Raw genomic sequence first — 17,321 nt, 5'->3', positions numbered from 1 at the left:
GAAAAGGTCTGACCACGAAAAGAAAAACTCACATCCCTCTCTTGTATGGCCCCACCCCGCGGATGACGAGTAACGAGTTCACCATGAATCGAGGAATCCGTCATCGATCAGATTCACCTCGGCGGTCGGCGGCAGACGCCAAGACGCCCCGTCGGCCGCGCCCGCCCGCAAAAAATATCGGCGCCCCGTCGACAGTCGACGGCACGGCAGCCACAGGCCACAAGACCACAAGCGGCAGCCGCGGGCGCGCCCACACATTCCCGCGGTCTTCCGCCCTCCCGTGCCCCGCACTCCCGTCCCCTTCGCGAACCTTCCTCCTCCTCCACAAGGGGAGAGGAGAGCGACCGCCTCACCCACCCAACCACAGCCACGGCCGACCAGCCCCAAGATTTCCCCCTCGATTTCCCCTCCCGACGCCGCGCCGGGCGAAATCGCCGGTCATTTTCCCGGGGCCTCCGCGCCTCCACGCCGCACGCCCCGCCCCGGCTCCACCATCGCCACCGGTAACTCCGCCGATTTATCCCCTCCCCGCCCACACAACCTCCCTTCCCTTCTCGTCGAGAGTTTCTCCTACTCCCTAGCACCTCTATCCGCTCCCCGCGAGCGATGGTGGGCGACCTGTCCCTCCTCGCCTCCGCCACCGCCTCCCCCGTCCTCCTAGCGCCATCCAAGGTACCTTCTTTCGCGCGCGCCCGTCCCCCACGGGCCGCCTACCTCAGCTTCTGCCCGGGACGATGAATTGATGTCGATGATGGTGTGGCTGTGCAGGAGCTCCATGGCGTCCTGCCGTTCCAGGGGAAGAGGTCCCAGCAGCAGCAGCAGGACGCTGGGAGGAGCGCCGCCGTGCAGCTCTCCCCGCAGCAGCACCTCCTCGAGGGCGCCTACCAGGCGCAGCAGCCCCTGCAGATGATGGTCCCCGGGATCGGCCAGGCCGCCGCTGCCGCCTACCAGGCCTTCGACAGCGCCGCGCTCATCGACGCGCAAGGTGATAAACCCGTTCTAGCCGTGCCGGCGCGCGCTGACTCCTCAATATGATGCTGAATGTTGCCATATACGCATGCCTCGTTTGATCATCGGATGCTGCAGAGGTCAGCTTGACCGAGAGCCCATCTGCTCATGAGCTTAACGCTTTTGCCTCGTCGAAGGTTACAACCAGCGTCAAATCCTGACCCAGCGTGAAAGCAAGTATTCTGATTTACTGAACGCAACGATATTTAAAGGTTGCTGATTGTTAACCTAAAGAAGCGAGAATCATGATGCATGAGCCGTGGCTTGCGGCTTTAAAAAGTGACAAAAAAAACCTCTACATGTCGACTGCTTTGTTCTGTGCTGCACGCAGAAGATTGTCGACCGAACTTGCACTGTATTCAACAAGAAGCATGCTGCACGAGCCTTAGCTTGCGGACTACAAAAGTGATACAAAAACATTCCTTTTGCAAGTAAACTGCTTTGTCTGCGTAGCAAGCAAAATCTATTGGACTTGACTGCCTTTTTCAAGTAGGTTGGCTGGTTGTGACACTATGATATACATAGTCCTGGCCAAGGTTAATTATGTTGCCAAGTAGTTTATCCTTTGATTCATGGTTTATCCACCGTAAAAGTCAAGTTCTACATATGTTTCAATCACTGATGGCTCCTGTTTATTCATTTGTAACAGATTCCCACCCTGATTCGGTTCGACTTAGCCTTGGGATTGCTGAGCAGTGTGCAAGGCAAGAGAAAATCCTAAAGTTTCTAATGTCAGGGTCCGATGTCAAAGAACTTGACGCCTCTTTGCTTACTGAACTTACGGGACATCCGATGCTATCAGCTAATATGGGTAGCCAACCATATACTCCTGATGACAAGTTATCTGTATATGAGTTTGGATTGGAGGAGCCTCTGCAGTATCTAGCAGAAAATCAACTTATCCTCCCTGATGACAAGTTATCTATCTACGAGTTTGGATCGGAGGAGCCCCTGCAGTATCTATCAGAAAACCAACTTATCATCCCTGATCCACTTTTGGAATTTGCTCAGTCCCAAGGTGCCCTTGCTATAGATGAAAATGGCCGGGTCATCTTCACTGGCAGTGGAGAGGAGATGAGAGACTTACTTTCAGTTTTCTTAGAGTTCAATGTACCTAAACGAGAACCAAGTGGTTGCAAGGCTGCATATTTAGTTCCATACTTCGACAGGTAAAAATGGGAAGCATCATGCTCCATGTGAACCCTTTTCCTCATCTTATTCACTCAAGGTTTATGTTATGCATAGTCCCCTCTCTCGGATAAGGGAATGGTCTCTTTATCAATTTATGTTGTCATTATTGATGTATTTATTTACCGAGCGAAAGTTATAGAGTTATGGGGTTGGTATAACTTGGTATAGGATATGTATTTTGTTGAACTTGCTGCAGCTGGCCCATTAATTACGTCTGGTTTTCATGACGTTGTCGTGTTTAAATTACTCCTAGTCAGCTGCACATGCTGACACGTGGGTAACTGGACATTTGGAATCATTCCTGCTCAGTAGGACGCATACCATATATGTTATCTTTTTGAACTAGGAAACCATGTCTATTATGTACTTATCGCAGAAGAGTGATTTACTATAGCTATACAGAAGTAGAAACTACTGAATGCATGCAATGTTAAAATCATCTCTCAAGTATTATATTACCATTGGATCTAGAGGCGGCACTTCCTTCTGCCTGACAATGATTTCTTTAGAAGTAATGATCGATTGTTTCTGATTTCTGTACCCCTTCAAAAAATTATGGTTAATAATTTATATCAACAAATAACATTTCTATCAGGATGCATACCATTTTTATTTCTGTCAATTACATGATATAGAATTTTGTTTTTTTGCACAAGCAGGAAAAGGGGCCGAAATAGTAGTCAATCCAATTCAAAATCAGCAAGCACCGCAGTTGATGCTCCAAAAAGGTAGTGCATCTTTCGTTAGTTATGTATTACTTCATTATGTTGTTGTTCTCATGGTGTACTCAATTATGGTAACTTCCCTGCCTAGCTCTGATGCTTCTATGTTTCTTTGGCCTGCTGGTTACCACAACATATACCTCCCTGATGTTTACTACTTTGGTAATCACTTGCACCATAGGTTAGGCATAGAGTGTGACAATTTTTGTATTCCTTCCAAATTCTGATTGTGACATGTTAGTTGCATCTAAATGTGGAGTCCCTGACCCATATGCACCCACAAAGTGCAAAAGAAAGAACTAGCATTTTGTATTAAGAATTTCCTATAAAAATCAGCAAATACCATTTGAAACAAAGCCATTGTTGTTTCAATATCCACTTTAAAATATAGACCTTGATGCACTGATGAGGTTTTGGGTTATATACCAAATAGCATGGTCCCTATACCAGTAGTATCACAATGGATAATTTTGTAACCCAGCTGTCCAATTTACTTTACTGGGCTAACCATTGCATGAAACAATTCCTTGGAACTTGGAAGGCGAACCTTACTGAATTGCCTGAGTATGCGCATGGAAATTATTTTATGTTGGAAGTTATATACTGTGATATGGCAAATTGCACCTGTTTATACGGTATCCAAGGGCATGTGCACATGTTAATATGTTTTCTTTATGATACTCAGCAAGGCAAACGTGAAGGCAAAATCTCCATCAAAGAAGAAACAGAAAGGAAAAACCATCAATGAGCGTGACATGTATCAGAATAACTATTTCCATGCCAGCGAAGCTTTTTTTTCAATCCTTCTGGACAAGGACAACAGCTCGACAATTCTCTCGCTGAAGAAAGCAGGTCCCGAGATCACTGAACTGTTGACACAATGCTCTATTGGTATTGCTGGAACTGGTCTGGCTGTTCTTCTGTCGGTCGTGTGCAAGATCGCCATTGGCGGGAGGACTCCTTTTGCCGCTACTCGGCTGCTGCACACAGGCGTTGGGTTTGGGCTCTTCTGGCTCTCCCACGCGGTAAATGGACTGCGGAACACAATCACCACCGTATTCAGAGGCCCGGTCGACGCAAAGTTGGAGGATGAGGTTGCTGTGAAGATACAAAGAAGCATGAACGATATTCTCTTCAGGGCCGTAACTCTCCTGGCAATCACTGCTTTGAGGTTTGCATAAGCTGTTCCTACACTGCTGTAACTTGACACACCTCGATGTATGATTACCCTTTTGGTTCAGGAGTGCGGTTTCTGTAGGACTAAAGTGCCAAATACCTTCATGATTCATGATGGCCTCATAGAAAATGTGAGACGTTGTAAATTGTACAGAATTTTGCTGGCAGCTCGGTGTATATGGAAGATAGATTTTGCCTGTTCTGAACGTTAATTAAGCTAATGGTCAATGTACTTTGTATTTCTTGCAGACAGATAGCTGCTTCACCCATTTTCCTGTTATATTTTTTCTTGGTAACATAGCAATATTGGGATAGGTCTGTTGACATAGCAATCTTGGGATAGTAGATTCGAAGGTTTCAACTGCTAAAAGTTTTGTGCAGTACTGCAAGTTAATGAAGTTACCATTTAACAAATCATTGCCTAACACTATTTTCAGCTCATGCTGACCACATCAACATGTCTTCTTTTTTGTTAGACATAGGAGCATTTAGATCACTAAAGCAGTGATCTAAATGCGCTTATATTGTTTACGAAGGGAGTACTATTTACTTTCTGAATGTTGTGACATTCCTCAATTTAATTCTTTGTTCCATAAAATTTAAGTATGGAACATTTCTCCATTAAAAAGTGCTACTCCCTCCTATCCAAATTAAGCGCTGTGGTTTTAGTTCAAAGTAGTTTTTGATTTTATATACGTTTCCTTCATCATACATAATTCATCTAAGATCAATCAGTCTTTAAATTCGCATAGCAAAGCGGGGGGGAAATAACGTGCCATCATGCCAAGGATTAGAAACGAACGATTGGCCTTTTATGGTTGCTTTCAGGCAATCGATACAGTTTCTCATCTTCCATGTCCTTTTCTCTGGACTTGTCTTGTGAACAAAATACCAACGTCACATTCCTACTCTTAATTTATTTTTTCTGTCGTAGTTGCGCTGATACTCTTTGTTCACTCACAATGCATATGATAATTTTTTACATTAAAAGACATTGATTCCATATCCTTTCAGCCACAAGATTAGAAACGAAATCAATCACAAGCTGGCTAGAATTCAATCTTTTAAATCCCCGTAGCGACGTGCAGGGAAAATCACCAGTATTTAACATATTTATATATATAATCTGTGCCCTTAAATGGATAAAATCAAGCCAGTGATTAGTAACGAAATCAATCACAAGCTGGCTAGAATTCGCTTCCAGGCAACCCATGCAGTTTCTTATCCTCCATGTCCCTTTCCTCTGACCGTCCGGTAACCGAATTCACAATGTCACAATCCTCCCCTTAATTTCTTCCTCCCTCACAGCCACGCTAGCTCAATAAACTGAAATCAAAAGATAGAAAAAAAAAGAAGATAACTTCACGAAAGCGTGCGGTCCAAACCAAACAACGACACCCATCAGAACCTCTATTTATTCTCACCGTGTTCCCGCTTCTCTGCAAGCAACTGTACCGACTGCAACACAGTTCCTTCAGTAAGCATGAGGACTACGACCCGCCGTCTCCCCCCAGCTCCGGCGGCGGCGGCGGTGCTCCTGGCGGCGTTGACGTGCCTCCTCCTCCGGCCAGCCGCCGTCGCCGCGGCGGGCGGCCATGCCGCGGACCGCATAGTCCGGCTGCCGGGGCAGCCGGAGGTGGACTTCGACATGTACTCCGGGTACATCACGGTGGACGAGGCCGCCGGACGGTCGCTCTTCTACCTGCTGCAGGAGGCGCCCGAGGAGGCCCAGCCGGCGCCGCTCGTGCTGTGGCTCAACGGCGGCCCCGGCTGCTCCTCCGTCGCCTACGGCGCGTCGGAGGAGCTCGGCGCGTTCCGCGTCATGCCCCGCGGCGCCGGCCTCGTCCTCAACGAGTACCGCTGGAACAAAGGTGGGTACCCGGTCGCTATTGCTTGCTTGATCGACGGTCGGTCTGTCGAGCTTCTAATGGTGGAGAATGATTGACTTTGCTGTTTGCAGTGGCCAACGTGCTGTTCCTGGATTCGCCGGCCGGCGTGGGGTTCTCCTACACCAACACCAGCTCCGACATCTACACCTCCGGCGACAACAGGACGGCGCACGACTCGTACGCCTTCCTGGCGGCATGGTTCGAGAGGTTCCCGCACTACAAGTACCGCGAATTCTACGTCGCCGGCGAGAGCTACGCCGGGCACTACGTCCCGGAGCTGTCGCAGCTGGTCCACCGGAGCGGCAACCCCGTCATCAACCTCAAGGGCTTCATGGTCGGCAACGGCCTCATCGACGACTACCACGACTACGTCGGCACCTTCGAGTTCTGGTGGAACCACGGGATCGTCTCCGACGACACCTACCGCCGCCTCAAGGACGCCTGCCTCCACGACTCCTTCATCCACCCCTCGCCGGCGTGCGACGCCGCGACGGACGTCGCCACGGCGGAGCAGGGCAACATCGACATGTACAGCCTCTACACCCCCGTCTGCAACATCTCGTCGTCGTCGTCGTCGTCCTTGAGCCGGCGGCGGACCAGAGGGCGCTACGTGAGCATCCTGGGCACAGACTCCCTGCGTCGTTGTCCATTAACTTTTTGAGGTGAAAAATGATGTAACGCCGTGCGTGTGCTGCAGCCATGGCTGACCGGGTCGTACGACCCGTGCACGGAGAGGTACTCGACGGCGTACTACAACCGGCGGGACGTGCAGACGGCCCTCCACGCCAACGTCACCGGCGCCATGAACTACACGTGGGCGACCTGCAGCGACACCATTAATACCCACTGGCATGATGCTCCGAGGTCCATGCTTCCCATCTACAGGGAGCTGATTGCAGCTGGCCTAAGGATTTGGGTCTTCAGGTCAGATCATGATTCCTTAGTTGAGCTTAACAATGCAATCCAGCATTTCTTAACTGAATTATACTATTACGTACTGTATAATACTACACGTTTGCTTCGGTACTCTCTTATAAAATGTTCCGCTAGGGTAACCATTTTTTGGACGAATTTGCCGATATATTTCATCAGGAATCTATCGGTTTGCATCCCTTGTCATTCCGTATGCACCAGTTTGATCGCAATGCATCTGAACCAATGATTAGATTTTTCTTGAATTTCAGGACGTTTTGTTCTCTTCTATTTTAGGGCACCTGCTCTGCATATTAGCTTTGACCAAGTTCATGGAAAAATAATATGAATTTTTACAACAACAGATATATATGTTGTAAAAACATGTTTTATGATGATTCCAGTGGTATTGATTTGGTATTGTGGATGTTGACATATTATTTTTTTCATATAAATTTGATATTGATAATAACACATGCTGTGGCAAAACCTCCTTTTCAGAAAGAACACCCACATCCTTTTCGAAAAGAAAACAGTACTAAATGACAATAGGTACACCGATGTACATCACCGACGACTGACGACTCCGTTGTTTGGTTGGTTGTATGACTCTTTGGTTTCTGCCATATGTCGTTATCTATAAAGTCGGGCATAAGCTTTTATCAGACATCATCAGCCAGTTCACAAGAGAAGCTGCAGATAATACGCTGCTTTGACTGAATGAATTCACTCATTCGGAAGCCACCCATCCGAATCAACAATCATCGATGAACCATCGACATTTATGCATAATATTCTTCTGTTGACCCGTCAGCCCAACATTAGGATCCACAACTGGACCCCGGACGTCTCTTTTCTTCTTGTGCTCAGCTCTCAAGTTTGCAACTTGTCGGGTTGCTGTCATGCAACAAGATGATGCCCATGGGATATGAAGGCAGTTTTCCTTTAGAAAGATAGAGGGAGATGAGCGTTGCTGTCGATCCGTCAGCCGCTTCCCGCCGCACAATTCAGTTAGCGTTAACACAATGTTGTTGTGTTTATTTCGCAGCGGCGACACGGATGCGGTAGTCCCCTTGACAGCAACAAGATACTCCATCGGCGCTCTGGGTCTTGCAACTACTACCAGTTGGTACCCTTGGTATGACGACCTGCAGGAGGTCAGCATCATCCCACTCGACTCTTTTGCAAAGTAATATCCATAGAATTATTGAGATGCTCTTGTGGGTATACAAATAGACTACATTCCCCCCTTTTTTTAAACACTACATTCGCTTATCTACCTTCTCCATATAGTACATTTGTATTATTTTCTTAGATTGGGTAATTTCATTCACATGGCCCAATGGAGATTACACTGCAACAATGCAACATGCCAGCAAAAATTTAGATGTCACATTTAGTTTGTGTTAAAGTAGCTAGTACTCCATGTTACACACATAATTTACTAGTGCTTGTGTGATGGATTTCTTGACTAGGTCGGCGGCTGGAGCCAGGTGTACAAGGGCCTTACGCTGGTGTCCGTCAGAGGTGCGGGCCATGAGGTTCCTCTGCACCGTCCGCGGCAAGCGCTCATACTGTTTCAGCAATTCCTGCAGGGCAAGCCCATGCCAGGCCGTACCACAAATGTGACGGTGGCTTAACAACAAACAAAGGGATGGAAGTCAAATAGTAGTAATCTCGATGTGGAAAAAACGAAAGTGATCATCAATAAAGCAATAGATGCTTCTTAACTACTTTTCCTGGATAGCTAGTATATGCGCATAATGCATGATTCATCCAGAATATATGGACAGACGCACTAACGCAAAGCGCAAAAAAACATAGACGAAATACTTTACGGAGGGCAAGAAACGAACAACGAATTGCATTTGATATTCCAATAAGACCAATGTCTCTACAAGCAACATTAAGAACCAACATCAAAACAGAATGACAGGAGTTGCACTCACCAGCAACCTATGATAATGGTGTAATCTTAAGAAGTTGCACGCTCGATCTATCATATGAGATCATGTAAGGAAGAAAACTTGACGGAGCTGCGCTGCTGGTCATGTTGACAACAGACAACTTGGCATCAGCAGCTGCCCTGGCAAAGCATTTGAAAGTGTCCGCATTCCGAATAACTGTGGCGATATAGGCCACAGGACCTCCAGTTTCGCTGGTGCCAGATACTTCATCAATTTCTCCATTGGTTGCTTCATTGACAATTTCACGTCGTCCATCGTCTCCTCTAAGTAGCATACAAAGTACTCGTACCAGGTGGGGCACGCAAGACGGGTTGTATATAATGTCTGCACCAAGACTGGCAAGAGACAGAGGGTAAATGATATGCAGAAGCATGAACAGCAGGAACATGTGATGTTCTCCAGTTCGGAATTAGGCTACTCATTCTCTAACAGACACAATAGTAAATAAGGTTCTTAGAGTAGTGTTTAAATTTGAAATCAGTTCAGAAACTAACGGTTTAACAAAAGGACTGAAAAAGAAGGATATAACAATACAAAAAGAATATACAATACTCACACTATGTCTCTCTGGTAGTCTCTTAAATCGCTTTCACACGCTTCTTCCCAGGAAAGATATTTGCACTCGACCTACATGCCAGGACATAGAAAGATTAAAGTTTGGCCAAAAGTTGCACATCCAAAGCTGTGGTCTTGCGGGTAAGTACCACCAAGCAGGATAATGGTGCCACTCCTCTTGATTAACAGAAGACATTATGCATATAATCATGCATGCTTATCTAATAAATGTATCTGTGGTAGCGCTATCTATATCCTACACCAACCAGAATGCTAAAATTAGATTATTTTTTACAAACAGAATCGTACTGAAACCAATCTATGTGTGATCACGAAAGCATAGAATCTGATATTAACTTAAGGAATCAAACAAACCTTATTCTTGCTTTCTTTTACCAGTTGAGAATCCCCAATGTATAAGTTATTCATTTCCATGTTTGCCTTCATGTTTGTTAGTGTGGATGCATCACCATCGGTAAGAATAACCTGCATAAGCACACACATTTTGCATTACATGTGTTTGTTTTCCTATCAGTGTTTCACCTTGGAAGAAGCTTACGAACTTTGTTGCATGGATAGTTCATGGCATAAATCACTCATAGCTTAGGTTATCAAATTGCTGTGAAATTTAAATTTGAAGGATTAATTATGTTAGCATATTTACTTCACCCTTTTCATCGGGAAAGACAAGACATTTTTGTAGCGACCATGTTTTGCAGAAAGATAACCATTTACTTGAACAGAGACTGTCATTATAGGCTCATACCTTGGAAGCACCAACACGGTTAAGACATACACCAACCAAACCAACACCAGAACCTAGCTGCTTATCATGAAAGCATAAGAAAAACAATCACATATTAAATTTGTCAATAACACTCATTCTTGAGTTTTACTTTTGACGGTCGAACATCTAAGTATGTCACTATGTCAGGCATATAAACATACGCTAAATTTTAACAATGAAAAGCCCCCACCGCAGCCTATCTAATTGCTCAACCAAAAAAACAGAACATAAACATGTAAGCAATAAAATGATGACTTGTTGAAGATGCAACCTACTAACACATGTTTAAATTTGTTTGAGGGTGCAAAAGGCAGTAACACCACTTGCACAACCACAAGCACACTTAGTGCAACAATATTTGGATGCAAGAAAACATACTTAAAAATGTGCAAATCGAGCCTTGATAGTAGTTATTATCTACTTCCTCCGTCCCATAATATAAGAGTGTTTTTGACACTACACTAGTATAAAAAACGCTCTTATATTATGGGACGGAGGGAGTACAAAGGGCAAGAGCTTAGAGCCTTAACTTGCCAATCCTCTGCATAATATGCATATCAGTAATAAATATACAATACTATTTGATGGCAGAAAATAGAATGCAAGGCCGGCATGCAAGAGCATAACATGTTCCATAAATATGCTTGATTTTAAATTATTTATGTAAATCTTATTCAAAGTTAAAACTACAACAATTTTACCTCAAAGCAGCATTTTTTGGCGAAAAGTTCTGGGAATGAAAGAATGAACTCAGATAAGAATAAACTTGACGGCCAAAGACAACACCTGGAAGAATAAAATACCCACTGACATGAATGAATCATATAATATGGAAGTAAGTAGCTTAACAGAATATATGAATACATGTATTTCAAGATGTAGAGCCATCATACCCTGTATCCCCTTCGAGCATGTTAGTAGAACATAATAATCGAGCAACCAAGCTTACTGGATCCGAGGACACATTGCCATCTACATAAACAAATTTATTACTAAACTGTTATTATTAAGTACCTGTGCAACTCTGCAAGAGAAATGTTCAAATTAATAACTCACATGCAGAAGAAATAAAAGATATCTCCTTATAGATCTTGGCCATACTAAGCTCTGAGTTATTCTGCGCACAAACCGCAAAATGGACTACTTCAGTATATCATGTCAATACTTGATTACTGAAATGCTCTACATAATGAGGTCCACATACTGCTCTTGACGACATACAACGGCCAAATTCCTCATAAAGTTCATCAATCACAATATCTGATGATGATTCCGCCTCAGCTATAACCTTTTTAAGAATAGTTTTCACATATGTACAATCTGCCCCCCCTACCTGTGTGAGTACGCAATGCTTTAGACCAGCAACAGGAAGAAAAACTGACCAATAACCACAAAATCATTACACCGCATCACTATAGTGCACTATAGTGCAGCCTCAACTGAATTAAACTTTAATTCTATTTTTTCATATAAATTTTTAATGTTTATCATGGTTATTTTAGTGCATAAGTTTTGTGGTGTGAAATAGCGAAAAGCGTTTTACATTAGTGCCAATACAGTTCTCCAAAATAAATTTTTGAACATGTGGCGTGACAGAACCTCCACCAGCCTTTCTGCATAAACCAAATATGAAAATATAAATAAATATCACCATACTTTTTAAAACAAAAACACAAAAAGGAAAAAATAAAGTACTATGTCTCATTTGAACTTATTTGTACATTTAAATCCATATGAATCACTCGACGCATTTTCATATCTTTGTGTGAAATTTAACAGGTGCTTGTCATGGATATCATTGTTAGGTATTTCAATTGAACCCGTGTTCTAGAGAGCTACTCCGTATTTCAGTAGAACCCCAAAACCATAAAACTACATTTTTTTAACAGTAAAAAGGAAAACCATACAACTACATGTTAGTGTTCCAGAAGAAAAAGCATAAACACAGAACAGTTGTATAAAAAGAAACCGACAAAAAAACATGCCAGAAAATCTTTCTGACATGCATTCTCCTGAGCATTAACCCACACTGTTGCATGTGTTTGCCGTGTAATGTTACCTCTGCTACTAGCCTACTGTCTACTGCACAGATGCAGAGCATGGCCAAAACGGCCGAATTAGGAGCAGGAAGCCCCTGAACCAGTAGCGACAATCGCCAATCGAGGCTCTGATTACTAACGCATAAGTGGCGCTGGAAGTTTGATAGTGCTAGTAGGATGCGGTACCTACAAGGGATTAGTGTGTGATGTACCTGGCGAGGGTGAGGACGCAGGCGGGGGGCTCCAGGGCCAGGAAGGCGAGCTTGAGGTGGAGCAACGGCTGCTCGCCGGAGTCCCCTGAAGCCGTCGCGGCAGCCATGGACGCCGCGCAGCTGGGACGGATTTGCGGCGCTTTTCGGAGGCGGCGTGGGTGTGATGCAAGCGAGCCGCCAGCCGTGCGGATGGGAAAAAGCCTGCGCGCAGTAGCAGTAGCCGGCGGCGGTTGACCTTTTTGCCCTTTTTTAGGAAAGGTTTTAGGTAGGAGTACGACTGTAATACGAGTTTCTTTGAGGGAAGGTTTTAAGCAGGAATAGTTTTTTCTTTTTTTAGAAAACATTTAATTTAAGTAGGATGAAAACAACCAAACGCAAACCTCCTCCTGTTTTTGTCATGTGGTCTTTACTAGACGCATTGTTTTTCTATAGAAAAAGTATTGTTTCCAACCGACTAATTTCTCACGAAATCAGTGTCCCGTTGGACCCATCCATCGCTCGCACAACCTTATCTCCTCAACAGTCACTCATTTTTCTTTCATCTCCTTCATCGCCTACCTCTATCGCTGCTGTCATCCCCATCCTTTTCCCTCTCAGCTCCCTTTCTATGCCGACGACCATTGGAGGCCGACGACCACCAGAGCTCTCTCCACCATATCTCCCCAGCAACCGCTCCCTCACTCTCGTATCCGCCAATTCCCCCATCGATGATGCAACATCAAGACACCACTAGCCACCAACGATGCAAGGGGATGAAGCATGTCTGCTTCCCATTCCCGGCCACCAGCGCTGTAAATCTGATGTTGCGTCGTAGCATAAGCCGTTGTCATGCTGCAAGGCGGGCTCGAGGCTGTGAGCCGGGGGCGTCGGCTGCTTCGTTGGTGGCTGATGGAGCTACAGTTCAACGAGTACGGCGACGGTGACGGCGGAGCTGTATCATGGGTGACGGGCGGAGGAGTTGCAGTGCAACGACCATTGGTGTTGCGCATCGGCGGCGGAGATGCGACGCAACAACCATGTTGTTGTACGACGTCGACGGAGCTACAATGCAACACATCGGTGAGCGACGGAGTTGCGGTGCAACAGGGGCGTGATGATGTGTGCCGGCGGAGGAGTTGCAACGCAACACGTCAATGTTGTTATGGAGCGTCTCCAGGGACTACCGGTGTTGCTATGGAGCGTCGTCAGACCGCTGATGTTGTATTGAAGCATCGCCGGAGGCCCCTGATGCTGCGATGAAACATCGTCGTGTTGCTGATGTGTGTGACTGAAACAAACCAATAGCAACATGGAACATCCAGTTGTGTCCATCTAAAGCATTGCATGCAGCCAATTTGACCATTCCATTTGCCAGTCAAGAAAGATGAGTCTATGATCAAATATGGACAACACCCTACTTTGAAGCCATCGATGCAAGGCTTTAAAGCCATAAAGAACTTGGAGAAAAGATCTCTACGCTCCTCTCTTACCTCAGTATCTATCTCCACAACACTACCAGGTGACCTGTTCTCCACCTCTGCTTTGAAGTTATAAGGCATCCTAAAAGTATTTGACCAATCACCATATAATTCTTTCATTACCCTTAGTTTTGCTTTCCACATTGTGGTATACTTCACCTTAATGAGGTACTGATTTTCCAAGTTTACTTTATGTTTCTTTGCAGCAGTGTTTGGTTTCTTGGCTAAAATTGGAGTGATCTTTTCTGCAATCCAAAGTTGATTAACCCCGATGGTACTTCCATCAGGTTGAATTCTAGCATATATGTACCACTTGCAAGTCTTGACACTTCCATCAAAACCTTTGCACCTCACATAAAATTTATTTCTATCAGTCCACATAGTCTTGGCATCAGACTCATGTTTGACTGCATAAGTCTTGAAACACATCCTAAACTCCAGCATGCTTGGGAACAAGTTCCCTACTTCAATAACATGATCTTATTTGTCATACACATTTACAAGTTCATCATCATGCGCATCATCTACATCATCTGCATCATTTTTCATCAACTGTCCATCCACATCTTCACAAGCATGTATGTTAGCATCATTTAGGCAAACTTGATTCTCCCATCTCTTCCTTATCTTGATCATCTACTGGAATGCCAAAAATATTGGTCATCTCAGTGTCAACCATTGGTGCAATGACCAAGTCAGTAGTGTATTCTAATTGTACTAGTGTCAGCCATTGGTGCAATGACCAAATTAGTAGTGTCTTCTAATTACACTGAAATCTAATCAACACAAACAACCCTTACAACACCATGATAGCCCTCTTGTGCACCTTGATCAGCCCCCTCTATTACTGTCACTTCACCCGTACACATGGGTGTTATCTGTCTGTGTGAAGCCCAATCATCATCTATCATGTGCGAAGCCAACTTTGTAGGTGCATATCTAACCCTAGAATCTGCTTTCAGATCAACGAGCTCTGCATGAAAGATAGTTAGTTTGCTTGCCCAACCGTCTTGCTGATCGATTTCATCAACCATCTCTTCACCATTCTCAATTCTCACATACTCACCCTTCCAATTATCGAACCGTAACAATGCTACCTCTTGCTCCGGACCCCAAAAAATGCTACCCCAATTTTCTCCACAAAATTTCTCATGTCCATCTCTTTCATGCTATGTATTTCATGTGGATCAATCTCTGCAAATTCAACCTCCCATTTCACAATTGTATCTATCTCCATGTCTCACACGCTACCATCAACTAGCTTTGCTTTAGATAGAAAGAATTCAACACTGAATTTGAAGGTCCGAGCACCATCGCCCATGTTTATCAATGGTAGGCACTATGAGGCATTAGAAGCACAGGAGGCACACATCACATAGGTTGGAAAGGATGATCATTACCTGCTCGACATTGTCTCTCGTGGCTCCTTCTCATTCCGCCCAACGCCGCCGCTGCTCCCGCATTCCACCCACCTCCACAATCTGGATCTTGTGGAAAGCACAAGCTCACTTGGTCAGATATGACTCAAGACGGAGGATAACAGGTCTAGGGTGCCGAATACACTCACCACATATGTTGCCACAGCCGTGAACGAAAGCTCCACCGCCGCCATCGACGAGAATGAAGAAGGGAGCAGCAACCAGAAGCACGGGAGCAGCACAGGCTTAGTCAGGAGGGGAATTGTTAACCTTGATGCACTGCCAAGTGGGACTGATACGTCTCCAACGTATCTACTTTTCAAACATTTTTGCTCTAGTTTTGGACTCTAATTTGCATGATTTGAATGGAACTAACCTGCACTAACGGTGTTTTCACCACAACTACCTTGGTGTTATTTGTGTGCAGAAATAAAATTTCTCAGAATTAGACGAAACTTTTTGTGAATTATTTCTGGAATATATAATGAATTTTGGAGCGAAGATACACCGGAGAGGAGCTGCGTGTGGGCCACAAGCCAACAGGGCGTGCCATGATGGCTTGTGGAGAAAAACCCAGAGAGAAGATGATCGCGTTTTATGAGGTAGAGCCCGCGCCACCTCATGTTCTTCCTCGAAAGGGTTGATCTGGAGTCCGTTTGGGGCTCCGGAGAGGGGGATTCGTCGTCGTCATCATCAACCCTTCTCCATCAACCATTCCATGATGCTCACCATCGTGAGTGAGTAATTCCTTAGTAGGCTAACTGGATGGTGATAGGGTTTGGATGAGGTTTATCATGTAATCGAGTTAAGTTTGATTGGGCTTGATCCCTAGTATCCACTATGTTCTGAGATTGATGTTGTTATGTGTCGGTGTTTATTCACGACATCAGCCATGGGTAGGTTAAACATGAGTGGTGGGAACCATGAGGACACCGGCGGGCTCCGGGAACAGGATTGGTACAAGCGAGAGAGATGCACGATGTACCCAGGTTCAGGGCTCTCCGTAAAGATAACACCCCTAGTCCTGCCAGAATGGTTGATGCACCAAAGGGATTACAGTGTGCTCCTTGAGCTGTTCGACGGAGGAGGAAGAAGGAGCTGCCGGCTCGCGTCTACCTCTCATGTATGGGTGTGTGTGTGTGTGCAGTTGGCCGACCCTCTACATGGAGGGGGGTCGGGGGGCTTTATAGACGAACCCACCAACCTACAATATGGATAAAAGTACAAAGGAGGGGCCCGCCTGGAAGCCTCGTCGGCTGGTGCTGCCTCTTGAGCTTGCGTTGGTTTTTCCCTTGAAGAGGAAAGGGTGATGCAACACATGAGCAGTAAGTATTTCCCTCAGTTTGAGAACCAAGGTATGAATCCAGTAGGAGAATCGAGCCAAGTGTCCAGAGTACCTGCGCAAACACAAACGAGCTTGCACCCAATGCTATAAAGGGGTTGTCAATCCCTTCAAGATTGATTGCAAAGTGAGATCTGAAGGCGGAAAGTGCAACGAAGTAAAAAGTGTAAGGCTGAAAATATGATGTGAAGTAGACCCGGGGGCCATAGTGTTCACTAGAGGCTTTTCTCAAAATAGAAAATATTACGGTGGGTGAACAAATTACTATCGAGCAATTGATAGAACCGCGCAAAGTCATGACGATATATAAGGCAATGATCATACATATAGGCATCACGTCCGAGACAAGTAGACCGATACTTTCTGCATCTACTACTATTACTCCACACATCGATCGCTATCCAGCATGCATCTAGTGTATTGAGTTCATGACGAATAGAGTAACACCTTAAGCAAGATGACATGATGTAGAGGGATAAACTCAAACCAATGATGTAAACCCCATCTTTTACCCTTGATGGAAACAACACGATGCGTGCCTCGCTACCCCTTTTGTCACTGGGTGAGGTCACCGCACGGTATAAACCCAAAACCAAGCACTTGTCCCATTGCAAGAATCATAGATCAAGTTGGCCAAACAAAACCC

The 17,321-nt window shown here is 45.1% G+C and overlaps 3 protein-coding genes across 4 annotated transcripts; 2 read left to right on the top strand and 1 right to left on the bottom strand.

The window, feature by feature from the left end:
* The first annotated feature begins 210 nt into the window (after nt 1-210).
* On the top strand, nt 211-4,349 carry LOC123424450. Its single transcript, XM_045108076.1, has 5 exons — nt 211-672; nt 769-985; nt 1,658-2,177; nt 2,859-2,927; nt 3,607-4,349. Exons 1-5 carry the CDS (start codon nt 607-609, stop codon nt 4,100-4,102), a joined length of 1,368 nt encoding a protein of 455 aa, XP_044964011.1. The 5' UTR covers nt 211-606; the 3' UTR covers nt 4,103-4,349.
* Nucleotides 4,350-5,544: 1,195 nt separating this feature from the next.
* LOC123424428 (serine carboxypeptidase 2) lies at nt 5,545-8,628 on the top strand. The gene is made up of 5 exons (XM_045108044.1): nt 5,545-5,968; nt 6,058-6,596; nt 6,684-6,910; nt 7,947-8,055; nt 8,374-8,628. The coding sequence occupies exons 1-5, from the start codon at nt 5,581-5,583 to the stop codon at nt 8,536-8,538; spliced, it is 1,428 nt and encodes a 475-aa protein (XP_044963979.1). The 5' UTR covers nt 5,545-5,580; the 3' UTR covers nt 8,539-8,628.
* Nucleotides 8,441-12,669, bottom strand: LOC123424438 (putative uncharacterized protein DDB_G0277003). Of its 2 annotated transcripts, XM_045108063.1 has the most exons (11): nt 12,459-12,669; nt 11,751-11,820; nt 11,412-11,540; nt 11,264-11,324; nt 11,101-11,179; nt 10,909-10,993; nt 10,187-10,243; nt 9,796-9,906; nt 9,422-9,492; nt 8,848-9,200; nt 8,441-8,533 (listed from the first exon to the last, which is right to left on the bottom strand). In XM_045108063.1, exons 1-10 carry the CDS (start codon nt 12,563-12,565, stop codon nt 8,855-8,857), a joined length of 1,116 nt encoding a protein of 371 aa, XP_044963998.1. In that variant the 5' UTR covers nt 12,566-12,669; the 3' UTR covers nt 8,441-8,533; nt 8,848-8,854. The 2 variants fall into 2 exon arrangements, with proteins under 2 accessions (XP_044963998.1, XP_044963991.1); XM_045108056.1 differs by lacking the exon at nt 8,441-8,533 and having other exon boundaries at nt 8,745-9,200; nt 12,459-12,668.
* Between the last annotated feature and the right edge of the window lie 4,652 nt (nt 12,670-17,321).

The sequence above is a fragment of the Hordeum vulgare genome, chromosome 1H (assembly GCF_904849725.1).
Source record: "Hordeum vulgare subsp. vulgare chromosome 1H, MorexV3_pseudomolecules_assembly, whole genome shotgun sequence".
In the NCBI taxonomy this organism is placed as follows: domain Eukaryota; kingdom Viridiplantae; phylum Streptophyta; class Magnoliopsida; order Poales; family Poaceae; genus Hordeum; species Hordeum vulgare.
Note: the sequence above shows the minus strand (reverse complement) of the source record. Positions and strands in the feature narration are given on the sequence as shown.